Source organism: Didymella exigua, assembly GCF_010094145.1.
Source record: "Didymella exigua CBS 183.55 unplaced genomic scaffold M421scaffold_32, whole genome shotgun sequence".
Taxonomy (NCBI): domain Eukaryota; kingdom Fungi; phylum Ascomycota; class Dothideomycetes; order Pleosporales; family Didymellaceae; genus Didymella; species Didymella exigua.
Window position 1 is genome coordinate 277,928 of NW_022984806.1, and position 18,942 is coordinate 296,869.

At 45.5% G+C, this 18,942-nt stretch overlaps 1 protein-coding gene across 1 annotated transcript; it reads right to left on the reverse strand.

Moving 5' to 3' along the window:
- Positions 1-9,135: 9,135 nt before the first annotated feature.
- On the reverse strand, positions 9,136-11,500 carry M421DRAFT_424190 (glycosyltransferase family 31 protein). The gene has a single exon (XM_033593679.1). The coding sequence runs from the start codon at positions 11,192-11,194 to the stop codon at positions 9,302-9,304; it is 1,893 nt and encodes a 630-aa protein (XP_033445421.1). The 5' UTR covers positions 11,195-11,500; the 3' UTR covers positions 9,136-9,301.
- Between the last annotated feature and the right edge of the window lie 7,442 nt (positions 11,501-18,942).

The following is an 18,942-nucleotide window of genomic DNA, read 5'->3' on the forward strand; positions in this document are numbered from 1 at the left end:
CTTAGCTTCTTAAAAGAGTTTACCTATAGGGTAATCCTTAAGCTTAGTTTAGAATATAGGCAGAGGTAGAAGTTAACTTTAATAGGGCTTTAAGTCTTTAGTAAGCATTCTTATTATCTTAGCCTTGTCTATAACTTCTCCTCTGTATATTCTAACAAGTCTAGCTTAGGTTCCTGCAAGGAATAATGCTGCCCACAGGACAGTAGTTAAGGACGCTTGTTGCGTTAGAGTTATTTAATCACTAGCTATAATGCCTGCAAGTAGTGCTGCAGGTGGCGGTGTTAATAGAGGGGTAGGATAGCTATCCTGTATCTTCTGTCTGTGATAGTAGCCTGGTAGGTCTGCTTTGTCTTATAGTAATAGCTCTGCTAGGGCTTTATCCTTATAAAAGGAATCTGTTTCTAGTTACTAGGTAGGTGTTAGTAGCTTAATAGATTGTATATGTGTTGCTATTTCTTTAAGTATATTATATATAAGGTTCTCTATAAGGTCCTTAATTCTCCTGTTAAATACTATGTCTTTATTAAATATAATATCTTAAGTGCTTATTACCTTACTAAGTAACAGTATCTAGATTTAATAGATATTTAACAACTAGTAGCCTACTAGATAGCTAATCTAGGCCTTTAGGTCTAGTTATTAAAGATGTAATTTACCTCTATGTGTGTTGTCTGTTATAGCAAATACTTTGCACCTATATACTCTTAGGTGCGCAAGGTTAGGTTTTTGTAGTAATATTACTATTCTATTACTAAAGGTAACTTATATAAAGAATATTTTGTATAGTGTTTTCTAATAGTTTGCGTAGTTTAGCGTTTAATTGTAGAGGTATACTGCTGCCCTTGTGATTTCTGGCCACAGTTCCTAGGAGAGGTTGGCATCAAGTCGCATTGCGCGAGCTTTCTCCTTGTTTACACCCCCTAAGCGTTCTGCGTTACCATTCTGTGCTTATGTGTCTAGCGCTAAAGGCTCTACAATAATTCCTTGTGTTGCTAGCTATTTCAATACGCCTAGTTTAACTATAGCTATCTTGTTATCTGCCTTAATAGTCTTAACTAAGATATTATAGTAATTTTTCAAGAACAGGATAAATATTAACAGTGCCTTAATAATTAACTTTACTATGTAATAATCTGTAAAGTAGAGGTCCTACTATAGGCCTAAGAACCTATTAGTAATAAGCATCTAGCTCTTTTCTTTAGTAACTCCTTATACTTTATAGGAGTAGAAGTTAATGCTAAGTCTTTCTCTAGGTCTGTTATTATTAATTCTTAGTATGTAGCTAATTTGCTATTGCAATTTAGCTATTCTATAAGTGTTGCATTTAACTGTAGTAATGCCTTAGATCTGCACCCCCTAAGTCTGCTAGATGATGTGTTTAATTGTAGCAGGACTAGGGTAACCAAGTTACTTGTGCTACTGTATTGCTAAGGCCTTCTGTGGTCCTCTCTTAGTGCGTGTAGTGATTTTATGTGTGTAGTTAGTAGCTAGTAGGGATAGTTTATACTTAAGCACCTACTAGCTAAGCATTTCTAATACTACTCTAATTACTTAGCTATTTGCTTATTAGAGAGTTGTTAGGTCTGCTTATATGTCCTACTACATGCCTCTGTTTTGTAGTAGGCAGAAGGACACTAGGTTGCATAGTAGGTCTAGGCAAATTGCCACGTCTGTAAGGGTGACCTTAGTTGTCCTAGCTCCACTCCTTAGGAGTAGATTAATTAATCTATATCCTCTAACTAGCACCTTAGAATTCCTAGCCTATATAAAGTCTCTAGGTGATGGCTGTTAGAACCTATAGACGCAGTTAGGGTTGTTAGTAATATAACAGGTAGAACCTAAGTTAAGTATAAACAACTTCTATAGTAGATAGTTAGCAGTATCCTGTTAGTTTGCTGTGCTAAGTACTACTTTAATATTAGTAATTTCTTAGCCTTCTAGTTAATTGTCTAGGATTTCTAGGGTAGAGGTATGTAAGTACTTTACTACTAGTATTCTTAATTAGCTCTTGCTTTGTGCGTAAAGTAGCTCTTAAAAGGTAATATCTTTCTTACACTTAAACTTAATAAGTTTAGAAATAATCTTATTTAGTTTCTACTACTTAGGAGCTCTGTCTTAATTAATATAGTAGTAATCCTGTATAGAGTAGTGTTGTCTACATGCAGGGTATTTTGCTCCCCTAGTAGAAGCAGGCTCTTAATCTAAAGGCTACTTAAGCGTGGTAGTTTTCCTACCTACTGTATATTAATATTAAGGTCTGCCCTAGTTAGATAGCGTGCTTACAGTATGTTAGGCGTCCCCTTTATAGCTCTAGGAGGCTGCACCCCCTTTAGCAAGAAATACTGCATTGTTAGCTATAAAGGCCTTGTGCTGCCCTAATCTAAGGGGATAATTTATTATTATATACTCTTAGTAGCGTTTTATTATCTCCTTCTAACTTATACTAGATTTAAAGCGTCTGCTATCTTGAAAGCTTGTAGCCTACATAGGCGCAACCCTGTTTACAGCTGTCAGGAAGTCCTTTATTATTACATTTAATTGCGATAATTTGGCGACTTTGTACGTCTCTGCTTCTGTAGTTGCCTAGTTATACTTAGCTAGCTAGGTATCCTATTGTGACGTGCTTCTTATTAGCTTAAGTGCTAAGAGGTATCTGTCTTAGGCTTATTCTTGTTTAATTTGTTTGTTAACCCTAATAGTAAGTTGTAGGTCTGTAATCTACTGTTGCAGTGGTTTCTTAGGAAGACAGCATGTGCGCAGTAGATGTAGCAACACAGTTAACTAGATAAACATAATAATATACTAAAGGCTTGCTTCCTCCTTCTTATATTTGTGTTAATTATTCTTATATTATTTAAGGAGTACTTTATAATACTTAAGGTCTTCCTTAAATGCCTTCTAGCCTGTTATTAATAGCTTAGTTAGCCTTAATAGTATGTCAGTGTTTGCAGCTAGCGCGTAGTTAGTAATAGTTAGAGCCCTTAGCAAGAGTGGCTTTAATAGTAGTGGTGTAGTTGTCTTTAGGTTAATCTTGTCCCAGATGTTGCGCGACAGGCATCTCGCCTGTAGCTGCGCGAGCCAGTCAGTCCAGTCGGCTTGGTCCCTAAGGACTGTCGTTGGGTCGCGGTACGCTGGTTGCGCCATTTTGATTGCGGCAGTTTGGTTGCAGCAGTGAGGTTGCAGCAGTTTGGTTGTGGCAGTGAGACTCTTAATTGTCAGATGCTCGTACTGTTAGCCAGAGTATGTGCTTAACAAGATCTAGGTGGTATAATGATTTATTGACAATTGTGGTGATGGTGTTTCTGCTTTGGCGTCGTGCTGGTTGCTACAGGATTGAAGTGGGGGGGAATTAGCGCTGTTCGCGGCCGCCGGTGTGCGGGCCAATCAGGAGTTGCCAGGTCTCGCTTAATCGACCTGGCAACTGCTGATTGGCTGCACGACAGGTCCCTGCTCGATTGCGCAGATCCGACCTCTTGCCGCTCGCTCTTATCTGACAAGACTATTAGAAGCTTAACTAACTAACTTAGAAAGATATGTATCTAATACTATATATAGATAAACTGCTTATGCAACTATCTAAAGCAAAGATCTTCTCTAAGTTAGATATCTGCGCAGCCTTTAATTAAATATAGATAGATCCTGCCTTAGAGGAGTACACTACCTTTTAGACTTGTTACAGAACCTACAAATGCAAGGTACTACTATTTAGATTAACTAACATCCCTACTACCTATTAATAGTATATAAACAATGTTTTAATTAACTATCTTAATAATTTTTGTATTACCTACCTTAATAACATCCTTATCTACTCTAATAACCCTAGGACTTACAAGTTACATATTAAGAAAGTTCTAGAGAGGTTATAAATTGCAGGACTCTAGGCTAATATTAAGAAAAGCAAGTTCTATATTATAAGGACAAAGTATCTAGGTTATGTCCTTACTAACTAAGGAATTAAGGTTAACCCTAATAAAGTAGAAGCCTTATAAAACTAGGAGCAACCTATAACTATTACTAGTGTGAAATTGTTTTTAGGATTTATAGGTTTCTATTAACAATTTGTACCTAATTTCTCTTGTGTAGCTAAGCTGCTAATTGTATTACAAAGCCCCTCTATCCCCTTTAACTAGACTATAGAGTGTGATATTACTTTTAAGCACCTTAAAGTAGCCTTACTATTAATTCTAACCCTATGCTATTTTAACCCTAAGTATAATACAAAACTAGAGACTAATACCTCTAATAGTGTAGTTGTAGGAGTACTATTATAAAAATACCCTAACAGAAAATAGTACCTAGTTGCGTTCTATAGCTAAGTCTTATCTAGTTTAGAGCTAAACTAGGAGATACACAATAAGGAGTTGTTTGCTATATACTAAGCTTTTTGTAAGTAGAGAGTGGAACTAACAAGTGCCTAATCTTGCGTCTAAGTGTTCTCTAACTATAGAGCACTAGAGTACTTTATAACAACTAAAGTACTTAGTGCAAGACAAGTTTATTAGGCAGAGACTATAGCCCTGTTTAACTTCTGAATTAAGTATACTCTAGGTGCAAGCAACGCTAGAGCAGACATCTTAAGCTGTAGGGAATAAGATCTAAGTAACTTACAGGTTGCCTAGCAAGACAATTGTTCACGTGTTTTCCTAGGCCTAAATTAACTTAACACTTGTATTAACTCTAATCTCGCCTAGAAATACATAGGAGATTAACAACCTAACGCCTAAATCTACATGCTTAGTACTAGCAAGCGCTATATAGACCTAGACTTGTTAGAATTAATTAAAGCGTTACTACAGGACAACTAGACTAGTTTTAGTCTAGAATACAAAAGTTTGCCTAACTAGTATTACATTAGTAATAGACTATTGCTCTACAAGGATTGTCTCTGTGTTTAGGCAGACTCTACCCTCTGTACACAGTTAATCTAGGAGGTCTACAACTAAGTATTATCTGCATATCTAAGTGTAAAGAAGACTTATTAGTTATTATCTAAGAAATATTACTAGAAAGGTATAGAAACTTCTTATTAATATTATATTTGTAACTGCATTCTATACTAAAGAGGACATCTAAAGCAGACCTAACTCTAAGGTTACCTCTACCTCTTGCCTATCCTAGACTAACCTATGTAATATCTTTATATAGACTTTAAGGATTTTCTACTAGATAAAGCTAGTTACAACTAGATTATAGTAATTATTAACTACCTGTCTAAATAAGCAATTATAATACTATATTATAAGAACATAAACGCCTAAGGTATAGCTAACCTATTTATCTAATAGGTGTACTAATTTAGCTATACCCTAGAGTCTATTATGTTAGACTGTGGTCTACAATTTATGTCTACTTTCTAGTCTGCCTTCTATAATATTATTAGTGTAAAGGTTAAACTATTAACTGCCTATTATAAGGAAATAGATAGTTAAACTAAAATTATAAACAAGTATATTAACTAGAGATTGCGCCTATTTATATCCTACTACTAGGATAACTAGAGTAATCTACTACCTATAATTAACTAAGCCTAAATAACTCTACCCTACTTAGCAATTAGTATAGCCCTATATTAGGTCCTTTTTAGTTCTGAACTAAAGCAGAGCTAGTTCTAGAATAACTAACTAGTAAAAGGAAAAGGACTAGAAGCTATAAACTATAAGGATGCCTTAGCCCTAGCCACTTGCATGCATAACGCCTAGGCCACAGCTAAGAAGAATATAGAACAGGCTTAACTCTAAATACAGACTGCAGTTAATAAGCATTATTAACTAGTTAATTAGGAGGTTAGTAATATAGTCTATCTAAGCACTAAGAACCTGTTAAACCTGCGCCCTAGTAGAAAGCTATCTAACCTATAGGAAGGTCTATTTTAAGTACTAGAATAGGTAGGACATTTATACTAACTTAACTTACCTAAGGGATCTTGCATCTATAATGTGTTTGCCCTAAATGTGTTATGTAAAGACCCCTAGGACCTACTCCTAGGATAAGAAGCGCTAAAACCCTTAGGTATCCCTATCTAAGGCGTTAAAGAGTAGGAAGTGGAAGAAATCCTAGCTAGCAAGCTCTATCGCGCAACCCTGAAGTATTAGGTTAAGTAGGTAGGCCACAATTAGGACCCTACTTAGTATAACGCCTCTAACTTTATAGGCACCCCCTACAAGTTAAGAGCGTTCTACGAACAATACCTGAATTAGCTAGGACCTCTAAGAGGTCTAGACAAATGGATTAACACATGGGAGAAAGGAATAGAAGATATGTTGTAGCTAAAGGATGACAAAGTAAGGGAGAACAAACGCAGTTTGTTATAACGCTATCTATAGGTACAAACTAGCTAGTTTCAGACCCCACCTTAGGCCTCACAGCAGGTTCATCTTGTTACCTAAAAATTTATAAGGCACGTTAGACAGCTCGCTGTCTAACTCTGCCCCAACTACTCCTTCTAAACTACTATTATATCTATTCCCCCTTCCACCACTTAGACAACTGCCCTGTCTACCTTATTATCCTTTTCTACCTTAACTCCCTCCTTCCACAAGGCCCTGCAAAGCCTTTGTTAGCTCTACCTAAGCTCCCGCCACCTTCTTAACAGCCGCCGCTAGATTAGCCATCTAAACCTAAAGGACCCAATTCTCCTCCGCTACCTAATAGTAGTTGGCTAGTAGCACGTCCACCACCGACACGCTCTTGAGCTGGGCAGTCGCTACCTGCACACAGCTCGCCAGCGCGAAGGCGGCAGCCCAGACCCTAGCCTCCGTGATGTGACGGTCATGAATCACGTCGCTGCCGAGCGCGACCTCGTACTGTCTAAGGGCCTGCCAAAAGACGGAGAATTCGCTTTCCACATAAGTAGGAAGCTAGAATCTATTAATATATAACTAGGCAATGGCTAGTATTAGATTTTATACTAGAACATACTTCTTATTTTAAAAAGTGCAGTACGCACACTTCTTAGAGCTTATTAACAAAAACTTAAAGTTAATAAATTAGCTGCAAGCAGCAGCCTAGACTAAATAAATACAGATAACTCTGTAAGCCTCTAGAAGCGCCCTAGGTAGTACAGGGATTAGCATAATGTGTTACAACTTGTTAAAGGTTAGATATATAGCTAAGTTAGTCTAATATACGTACGCAGAGGTGTTCTGTTTGCTTAAGATAAAATAGAAACTTAAAGAACCTCTCTGTTAGTATACTTAGTTGTGTCACCACAATAACAGAATATATAATAATACAAAGTAAAAGTAGGTTTATGTTACCTACTGCTAATTCTTTTTTACTTGCTACCTCTGTATACGTTCTGTTTCAAACCTAAGTCACAGATATAGGACTATCTATCTACAAGGAGGGGGGTAGTGTAATAACACTCTACAAATAGTGACCTAATACCACTAGGATATAGTTCTAGCAACTTATAACTATGGCCCTTGTCACATAGCATAAGCTTACACTAAACTACTACTAAACCCTTATATATAAGGAGTAAGGAACTGTAGCATTATAGAGTAGTTTTTCTATATCCTTTTGTACAAGACCTATAGGTGTAGAGAATATATCCTGGTGTTCTTATCATCCCAGCACTCCCATATGCCTTGTAGCGGATTCACACCTATTCCGGATATCTCTCTTCTTGCCTGCGTCGTTACACTGTTGTCTATAATAGGTGGCGTTAGCGTGCGTAGCTGTACTTCAAGCTTTAATATCACAGCCTCTAGGTTAAACAGGACTAGGCTAGCAACTCTAAATCCTCCCTAGATATTGCTCTTAGTAATTGAAGCATTAAAAGCAGCTTTAAAGCTGTCAGATTCTCGTACTGTGAGCCAGAGTATGTGCTTAACGAGATCTTAGGTGGTATGATGATTTATTGATGATCGTGGCGATCGTGTTTTTCGCGGCGTCGTGCTAATTGCTACAGGATTGAAGTGGGGGGGGGAATTAGCGCTGTTCGCGGCCGCCTGTGTGCGGGCCAATCAGGAGTTGCCAGGTCTCGCTTAATCGACCTGGCAACTGCTGATTGGCTGCGCGACAGGTCCCTGCTCGATTGCGCAGATCCGACCTCTCGCCGCTCGCTCTTATCTGACAAAAGCATAGCAAGAACTCAAGTTTAGTAATGTAAGTAATCTTGCTCCGCATCAGCTGCTTGGCTTGGCGGCCATATGCCTTCTTTAATAGGGAAAAACAACCCACGTCAAGCGGCTGTAGCAGATGGGATAAGTGTGGGGGCATACACAGAGTGATAATCTTGTGCTCCTCACAGCACTAGTGGAATTCAACTAAGTTATAGCTCTTATGGCCGTCTAGAATAAGTAGTTAGTAGCTGCTAATAGTGCGCGCCTTTATATACTTATTAAAGTGCTTTAACTACTTAACTCTAAGCTTATTATTAGTCTAGCTGTTATTAGAGACACTAGTAACCTAGTTGTTAGGTATACTAGGCTCCTTGTACTAGGCTGAGAGGTGGTGCTTACTAGAGAGGATAATGAAGGGTAGGATAGACCAGCCCTTTGCGCAGATGCCTTGGATAATGCTAGTCTACTCTTAGTTGCCCTGCTGCACTGTCTTTATTCTCCCTTAACGCTTAGAGCCTATAACAACAGCACTAGTAGATATAACGCCTCATCGTCGTAGTGCAGGAAGATAATTGGTACGTCAGCACGGCTCGAGCACGGCTAGAATAATTGATGCGTTTCTAACATGTGAAAGAAAAGGTATGCAGTACACCGCACACCAAAGACCCATTAGGAAAAATATGCACTTACTTACGCAATATGCTCCATAGCGCCATACCCGTATACCGCCTCCTTGATTCCTCAATTCACTGATAACCTTTCACATGCACCTCCACGCACCCCCTCTCTTAAGTTGTCCGCTTGATCTCAATCACCATTTACCCCCCACTTGACCAGATCCAGCTATTACCCTTCTTTCAGTCTTCCCGCGAGCGTCTCGAGAGAAGCTTTCAACGCAGAAACAAGAAGAACGACCCAAGGGAACAACGACTGGCGAAAGGCTTGGAGGAATCAGCTCATGTGTACTACGCGCTTACATGCAGTGATGACTTGTACTGACACACGACCAGAGATCAAGACGATAGAGAATGGCACTCAGCATGAACAACGAGTGTTCGGGGCCCCCCAAGATATTGCGGAAATGTTTTTGCTTGAATTAAAGAATTTACATCGAAAGGGTATACAGACCGACAAAATCACCTAAATGACATAACGTGACAATAGTAGGCTAACGTGTGCGCCAACCTTCTCCATGGCGTCTTGTATGTCTCCGCCCTCAACCTTGCAAACGGCTATTGGTAGAATTTCCATTTGACCTCCTTGCACTCCCAACCTTTTGTCAGTCCCCTGATCCTATCCACAATCCAGCCACTCGTCCAGATATGGCTCTTGCCCTGGTTCTCTGTCTTCCTGCCTAGCTTAACGACCTTGCTAAGATGGCATTCGCCATCGCCTTTGTTAGTGTACCGCCACTGCAGACAGTCCTCAATTTCTAGACAGAGCGCTGCGCAGGCCTCGGAACTGTCGGCGCCGTCCTTGACCATGGTGCCGATGACGGTCCAGTCGATTGTCTCTTTGGCCTCTTCTTCTATTTTTTCGTTTTTCTTGTCGTCCTTTTTGGTGTCGGTTTCGATGCCCTTCTTTTCTTCGCGCTTGGGGAACAATGAGCCTGCTGCTTCCCTGGGCTTCTCTTTCGCGGCGTTTGCATCGCGTACTCCATCCTTGAGCTCCTTCTGACGGCCGGCTTCGGCGATGACCCTGGTGTCCGAGCCCAGGTTGTCCCAATTCTCCAGCCGTGATGTTATGTGTGGTAGTACATACTCTTCGAATGCATCCTTGTGTAAGTATGGCTTCTCCCAGCCGTGTTTGGCGGTCCACTTCTTCTGCAGGTCCCAGCTCTCGCTTAGTGACTTATTATCCATGTGGTGCCATGTCACGGCAGGTGAGCACCACTGCTTCGGTGTGTAATCAAGCGTATTCGGTTGTTCGCCCTGCATGAGTGGCCACGATGTATACAGCTCGACGTGCGCGTCATTGAGAGCCGTTGCAAGGACGTAGTCTCCGCAGCACTCCTTGCCAATGCGCTTCTGCCAGTCGGTCGACCACCGCTCCTCGTATGATTTTGCGTAGCGCCGTAGGGCACCCTGCGAAAGTAGTATGCCGGGGCCGCGCTGGGCGAACTGTACTTTGTTGATGAAGGTTTGCGCGCCACTGTAGTACGGAATCCGGTAGTCTAGCCTGGCCACCCACTGCAGCAAGTTGGTCCAGCTCAGGCCTGTGTCTGCTTCGATAAAAGCGTAGAATTTGGCGTGTGGGTTCATCTGGTATGCCTTGTATACCATAGGCAGTACCTTCCACTTGTCCAGATCCTTTGTCTTCTTCGCGTCTGGTTTGTACTCGGGGTCGGCCTGGATGATCATGTACTCGCGGAACTCCCCGTTGTTCTGCCTTGTCTCAGAGTTGATCTCGTGCAGCGCATCATGGATCGGTATGCCGTCAATTTCGCCCTCGTGGTCGCTGAAGATGGCGAAGTTGGGCACGCAGGAGAGGAGACCCTGGAGGTGCCCAGAAAGCTTATCGTAGGCCTCAGCTTTCGACGTCTTGACCACGACCATAACGTCCTGTGCGTTCTTGACGTCTTTGCAGAAGCCCTTCACAGGCGCGGCTGTGTGGCGGTACGGCGGCGAGATGGATGTAGGCGTAGGGGTTGTTGTGGTGTTGGCGCTCGAGATCAGTTCCATGATGGGCCCGGGACTCGCGCTGACGACCACTGTGCTTGAAGTCTTCCCGCTGGCTTTCGACTTCTCCTTGTCCTCCCACCTTCCCCTATCGTCATCGTGACCAGCAGGACCAGACGCTGTAGGACGAGGCAGCGGCGTCTGCTCGGCCGCTTGGCCTGTCTTCCGCGTCTTGTCGTCCCATCTGTGGTCGTCGTCCCCCTTTGGACGGTCGTCGTGCACTGTCGATGTGGGCTTGACTGTGGGGAATGTCGCGTGCGAAGTGTGAACGACAGGCGCGGGCGCAATTGAGTCGTGAGGCTTGGCTCCGTCTGCGGGGTGTTCAATGATTGGTGCCGAGAGTTCAGCGAGCTGGTGAGGGAGGCCAAAAGTCCAGAGGAAGCTGATCAGCGAGAAGGTAATGACCACCACGAAGACGCGCGAGGGCGTGAAGAGGGAGCGCATCATGGCGGTCCTTGGCGGCAGTAGCCGGCTCCTCTGAGCAATTGAGTTGTCGTTGAGTGTGTTTGAGCGCTACATCAGCGCATTGAATCTGTGGTCATGGCCGCTCTGGAGGAAGTCGCGACTCTTGTGTGTGGGGCGTTGAGGTATGAGACATGGGAAGGTGCTGTAGAATGATGCTTGCCGAATGCCGAAGCTACTTCGGACCCTTGGCTGTGGCGCCCTTGTCCTGCAGCGCCTCGTCATGACAGCTGCAACCATACATCAACAGCAGGAGCAGTGCAAGACTCCGGAACTCACGATTAGGTAAAAGTTCAAGAAAGCAACAGAGGATCAATGCCTGAAGATGCCAGATGGCTGACCGATGGTCACGCCTCGGCTGTAGACGCCGACGCGGCACGCTGTCCATCGTGGGCAGCACGTGCAGCCGTGAACATGCTACATCCCTCATTGAACTGTCGCGCTCGCAGCTTGTTATGGGTGTGTTTGATTCGTGTTGACCACAGGCCGCTTTTATTGACAAGACTGGTCAGTGACCATGTAAACATCCCTACCGAGGCGGACGGCGTAACCATCGGGACGGCGTAACCATCGATCCGATGACCAAAATCAATGCAGCACCCCACTTTCAACACGCGATATCTCTATCAATATGAGCCCAATTGAGGCTGCGCTTGCAGCTATCGAAGCGCTAGAACCTGGCGAAAAACTTGTATACGCGCAAATCGCTAGAAAGTATGGTGTGCCAGCTTCAACGCTATCTCAACGCCACCGAGGCGTATCAAGCTCTAGAGCTACGAAGGCTCAAAACCAGCAAGCGCTCCACCCCCAGCAGGAGCTGGAGCTCCTACGCTATATCGAGCGCCTTACAAAGCAAGGCCTACCTCCTACACGACCTATGATACGACGCTTTGCCTCATCAATAGCCAGAAAGGAGCTCGGCGTGCACTGGGTTGATCGATATATCCAGCGACACCAAGTTGATCTCATCTCACACTGGGCGACTGGAATCGATCGCGAGCGCCACCAGGCTGACTCTCAGTTAAAGTATAGCCTCTATTTCGAGCTTCTACGCAGTAAGCTCAGCCAATACGATATAGAGCCTTACAATATGTACAACATGGATGAGAAGGGCTGCACGCTAGGAATACTTACTCGCTCAAAGCGGGTGTTCAGCAGGAGGCTATATGAGGAGGGGAAGATCAAGGCTCACATCCAGGATGGCAATCGGGAGTGGATAACGCTGCTAGCCTGTATATGCGCGGATGGATCTGCTCTTGATCCTGCTATTATCTATCAATCAGCCTCAGGCTCGATCCAGGACTCGTGGCTTCAAGCCTTTGATCCCGATGATCATCGAGCTCGCTTTGCTGCCTCACCCTCAGGATGGACGAACAACGAGATAGGCCTAGCCTGGCTAAAGCAGGTATTTAATCCCTCGACTAAGGCTAAGGCAGGCCAATCCTATCAACTACTTATCCTTGATGGCCATGGATCTCATCTCACGATAGATTTTATTGAGTACTGCGATCGGAATAGAATCCTCCTTGCAGTATACCCCCCTCATTCAACTCACACCCTCCAGCCGCTTGACGCTGTCATGTTCAAGCCATTCTCATCAGCCTACTCACACCAGGTAGCTGCGTTCATGGAGAGGTGCCAAGGGCTCACATCTATGAGCAAAAGAGACTTCTATCCCATGTTTATGGCTGCCTGGGAGGCCTCGTTCAAGAAGGATACTATACTCAAGGCCTTTGAGGCAACTAGCCTCTCACCTCTCCAGCCACACACCGAACACCAATCTTTTGATTTTTGGGTTTCCTTCACAGAAGCCACAAAAATCCCAGCAACCGATCCGGCTCACTGCGGCCACCTTGGGAGTACCTCTAGCGTCCGCCTAAGCTCCCCGCGCGACGCGCAAGGAACTCAAGGGGATGGCAGAGTCTCCCTCCTCCCATCACACGGGGTCTCCAGACCCCGAGTCCCCTCAACATCTCAATTCCCGCGCCTCAAGACGGCTTCAGAGGGACGTGCACCACCAAGCACCTCCGCTGAGCAGCCAGAACCCCGGTGGGGGCGCTCCCAAACCCCGAGTCTACGATGCCGTCCAACGCTATATCACTGAGACTCAGCAAATTGTCCAGCTTCGAAACACTATCACCAAGGCCTTCGCCGCAGCTGTAGACCAACACGCAGAGGGCTATACTGACCCTCAGGAAGCCAGGATCGCCGCAGAGCTGCAGCAGAAAGTCATCCAGGCTCTAACCTCCATCTCCCCAAGCAACTCCCCCCCAAGCTCCCGGTGGAGCAGCGACACCAATCACAGCAACCCCGGGAGCCAAGACTCAGGACGTCGCTCTTGGGCGGACGTAGCCAGAAACCCCCAAATCCCAGCGCCAAAGAATAGGGGTAGCGACAGGCCCCTGTTCCCTGCTAGGTCCCGGCCTGGCCCACCAGCTAAGCCAAAAGAAGACAATCAGATCTTCATTGCTATGTCTAATCCAGCAACGCGATTGCATCAACCCTCACCCTTTGCAGTAAGGCAGGCAGTATGCAAGAGTGTAGGAGGAATCACCCTCTAAGACATCCCCACTGCCTCGCCAATCAACACTAGCTAGGCAATTACGCCAGCAAGTAGAACTATTAGAGACCAACTTCTAACCTAAGAAAACTAGGAGCTTGTAGTAAAAGCCCTAGGCAGAGATATAATCAGGGTCCTAGAACACTAGATTAACTACGCTGTACAAGGAGTACCTAGCTTGTTCTAGACTCTAGACAGCACTAAACTACCTACTACCACCTAGCTAGTTAAGGAAGAGGTCCGCTCGCAAACAGGCAAGCAGCCAGTTAGCTGCAGAACCTCCTGACATAGGGCCAACCAGAATAGCTTGACTACCTAGATTATATTATACAAGGAGCCAGTCTGCTTGTTCCAGCTCTTTGGCACCAGCCAACTCTCTAAAGAAATCCACAAACACCCTACTATACAGCAACACAACCCAGGCTGCCAACAATACTGCAACGCTGCCCACTGTACTTGGCTAGCCTGCTGTGTGCACTGCGGAGATCACACAGATAGACACCAAGGGCTCTATAGGGATGACTGTCCTCATAAAGCCAAGTGCACCAACTGCTATAGCCCACACCCGGCTAGTTACTCCAACTGCCCTGCTGCCCCTCGCCAGGTGCATGGACACATAATTAAGCCCACCAAGACTAAACTAAACGCTATCTGTCGCGTAGGCAGAGCAACATACCAGCACCTCTACAGGACAGTAGAAGAGACGCTTAACCAGGCAACGCCGCAGCATGAGGAGACCCTTAATCAGGCAACGCCTCAGCATGAAGATACCCCCCTAGAGGCCGCGCAGGAGATAGCGGCCCCCCACCCTCCTCCACGGGGGCGGGCACTAGAAGAGGATAGCAGGGCAGCTCCAACTGGAACAAGCAGCGCCTCTCAAGCATCCTTGCCCACCACTAGTAGAGAAAAGAGACCAAGACAGGCCGCTGCAGGCCGTACAAACCTGAATATAAGGGACATGTCAGCCAACAGTCTGCTCCCACAACTAACTATCTACACTAATCCCTTAACCTCTAAGAGGGAGGACATTAGCATAAGCAATTAGTCACTATCTACATGTTAGGACACCAACACACACCCTCCGCCCGCAACAGGCAACGATGGCCTGGCCAGCAGGGAGACCAGCTCCGCATATGCTGGGCCAACGTTGGCAGGAGCTCACCCTGCCACATTACAATCCTAGAAGCGGCCTTTCAGAAGGACATGGATGTTGTATGCATCCAAGAGCCTTTCACCTATGCCAACTTAAGGACCTCCACCCACCTAGGCTTTAGACACCTCACACCTATTAGCACCTAGGACGCTCCTAACACACTAGGCGCAACCTGCCCTTAGGTAATAACCTACATCTACAAAGGATACTACTTAAAGCTCTAGGCTAGACAAAGCCTTAATCACCTAGACCTGCTATAGGCTGTTGTGAACAGAGTCTTGATACTTAACTGCTACAGACAGCCACTTACCCCTGACGTACTCTAATACGTTACGCACCTTACGCCCCCCCAACACTGCGTTGTAGGAGGGGACTTTAACGTCAGACACGAATCCTTTGAGCCCTCTGTTTCCGCAGCCAGCGGCGGCATAGAGCTCGCCAGGTGGGCTGCTAACGCCTCTATGGACTACATTGGTGTGCTGGGGCAGCCAACACACTGCGCTGGCCATGTCCTTGACCTTACTTTCTCTAACATCCCATTTGCCCAGTCTGCTGTTAATGCTAGCATGCATTGCAGGTCAGACTACAAGACAATAGTAACCTCTGTCTCTACTTCCACACTTAGTACTCCGCACCTAGACCAGCACCACTACAGAGTTCCAGAGGCAAGCCTACCAAAGTTCACTAGGCTAGTGGAAATTGGCGTCCAGAGCATCCCAGATCCGCGTGCGGCACAGGATGCGGCACAACTAGACGACTGTGTTGCACTGCTGACAGAGACTGTGCAGCACTCTATACAAACAGCAGGCAAGCTTAATTGCAAGGAAGGACGTGCTGCGCCTTAGTGGACTAAGGAGTGCAAGACTGCCTACTAAGCCCACAAACGCGCTTGACAGACCTGCTCAGGCAGACCTCTGCTAGAAGAAACACAAGCCTTCAAGACTACAGTTAGACAGGCTAAAAGGCAATACTAGAGGCATGTTATTAACACTACTAAGGACAACAAGGACCTATTTAAGGTTATTGCCTAGCATAAGCTCACACTAGAGAACTAGGACACTCTGCTTAACATTAACAACAGGACAATATCTAACCCCCTAGAGAAGGCTAAGGCACTTAGACAGGAAGTCCTTAATTAATACACAGCAGATAACAATCTCAGCCACTACCTAGATAAGGAAACTGCGGCCCCTCTCCTGTAGAGTACACATATCTTACTAGAGGAGTCTAAGCGAAACACAATAGGGGTCACCAGCACCTCCCCAGGCACAGACCGCTCTACAGTGCGACTGCTCCGCGCCTGCTAGGCCTAAATTAGGGAACTCATACAACAGATCTTCTAGTGGTGCCTTAAACTTAACTACTTCCCTGCGCAATAGAAGCTGGCAGAAGTAGCCATGATCCCCAAGGTAGGGAAGAAGGACAGGACTTCGCCTCAATCCTGGAGGCCCATAGCACTCCTCTCCTGCATTGGAAAGGGTCTCAAACGAACAGTGGCCAGAAGAATTGCGTAGACTGCTATAACCTACAAGATCCTTAGCCCCTAACATAGAGGCGCCCTCCTAAAACGCTCTGCTGTAGATCTTACCGCAGCGTTTACCCACAATACTAAAGCTGCGTGGGCAAAAGGCCAGCATGTCACAATGGTCACCTTAGATGTGTAAGGCGCCTTTGACGCTCTCCTTAAGAACTGCCTGCTGCACTAGATGGCTGAACAGGGCTAGCTACAAAGGACTATCCTCTTTGTTAACTCTTTCCTTACTAATTAAAGGGTCCAAGTCTGCCTAGGCTAAGCCACTACCCCTAGCTACCTAGTCGCCTGCGGCACACTGCAGGGATCACCACTCTCCCCAGTCCTGTACACACTGTACCTGGCAGAGCTGCTGTCTGCAGACACGAAAAGAAGATTTAGATACGCAGATGACATATGCTTGTATCAGGCCTTACACTCCCTAGATGAGAACGTTAAGCTCCTAGCAGCAGACCTACAACAGATCAGAGCATGGGGTACAGCTAACATAGTCACCTTTGCGCCCAAAAAACAGGAAATAATTCACCTTACTTAACAGAAGAGTAGCTACACACTACCCTGTGTAGTAGACAATTAGCTTATAATTAACCTAATCTTACTAAGCAGGTCAAGAACCCAGCTAGCTCTCTAATAGCTAGGGATCTAGTTCAACCGCAAACTTACCTTCAAGCAACATGTAGCCACACACAACGCGAAAGCAGCTAAGGTAGCCTATCACATCCGCAGCCTAGCAAACACAGCCTACGGGCCACCGGCCAGCTCCCTCCGCAAGGCCACCCTGGCCTGCGTGTACCCGTCCCTTCTGTATAGGGCTGAGTGCTGGTACAGAGGCCGTACTAAACCTCCACGCACACTCAAACCAGGCAGACCAGCCAAAGTCAGCACCTATGTCAGGTGGCACATAGCTGTCATGGACAAAACACTAGCTATAGCAGTAAGAGGCATCCTCCCAGTGTGGCGAACAACCCCTACTGCTACTCTCTTCCAAGAAGCCAGACTACCCTCAGCTGCCACTGCGCTTGAAGAAGCCAAACTCTGCTTTGCAACCTATCTACGCACCATAGATGCGGAGCATCCACTGGCCAGCCGCACAGCAGCCATAAGGATGAGCATAGGCTAGACAGCTGGAAAGCTGCAACAAATGCGAACTAAAGTCTAGTATCTAGGATCTCTTCTACTAGAGATACCTAGGACAATACTAACATCCCTTTACTACTCACCTAGCTACTAAACAGACCTAACAATAGGCACAGATAAAAAGACTACAGCTAAGGCCTTTACAGAATAGTAGGACTACCTCCTACCTTTAGATGTTACTATCTTCTTAGATAGCTCTAAACAGTACACAAAGGAAGGAGAAAAGTGGGTTACCTACAGCTTTGCAGTATATTAGGACAGAAAACAACTTCACACTAGACACAGGTCACTTCAGCCTACCTCACACGTCTTTAACGCGGAAGCAGTAGGAGCATGGAGGGGTCTCTAGCACACTATAAGACAACCAGCGCTCCGCACTCGCCGAATCTGGCTGTGCATAGACAGCACCTCAGTGATATGGTGCCTCAGGGGCAACGCACCCTCTACCTCTCAGTGGGCCTTCCTAGAGTGCCATGGTGCTATGGAGACACACGACGTCTCCATCAAATGGGCCCCTGGACACCTAGGCATCGAGGGAAACAAAGCGGCAGACAGGCTAGCGAACCTAGAAGCCTAGCACCCATCACCCCCAACTGGAAAAGCTGCTATGCCAACACTCTCAGGCATCAAGTTAGTTGCCCGCTAAGCACTGCACAATGCACAGCAGACATGGTGGTCTAAGAAGAAAGGAAGCCTCTCTACATAGTACAAGAGATAGGAGTTAGGCTACTTAATACGCAGTAGACTACCTAAGTTAGACCTACTAAGAGCCACCTTAGCTAGACTGCTCTTAATCTAATCTATGTATAGCAACTTTGCCTAGTACTACTAAAAGTTTAGTCACAACAACGCAATACTTACCTGCTTATGCAGACATGACAAGACGCCAGAGCACCTTGCGCTCTGCCGCAAGACCCTTAGGACCTTTGGCTGATGGCCACTTCGACTACCTATACCACCAACCAGCCAGAACGATAGCATAGCGTATACTGCCGCGCTGATTGGAGATCCAGAGGCTTTCGAAGCCTTCATCCAACTCACACAGTACTACACCAAGGTCTGCCCCCGGTAGCTCACGCGGTGCTGCGACAGCAGCAAACAGCCGTACTCTCTCCTTACCCTCCCTCTAACCCTCCCTCTCCCTCTCCCCCACTTCTCCAGCACTTACCTGCTTCGGGCACTTACCTGCCTCAGAACACACACGAGGGATTCACCCTGATGTACACGAACTGCTCAGTCTCCCCAACTGGAAGGGGAGCTGTAGCTCTGATATAGTAGCAATACCCGCGCAGGCAAGAAATGCTTTCTAAGGTAGTGTGCTAGCACTGTAATTCCATAGCTTAGCACGTCGT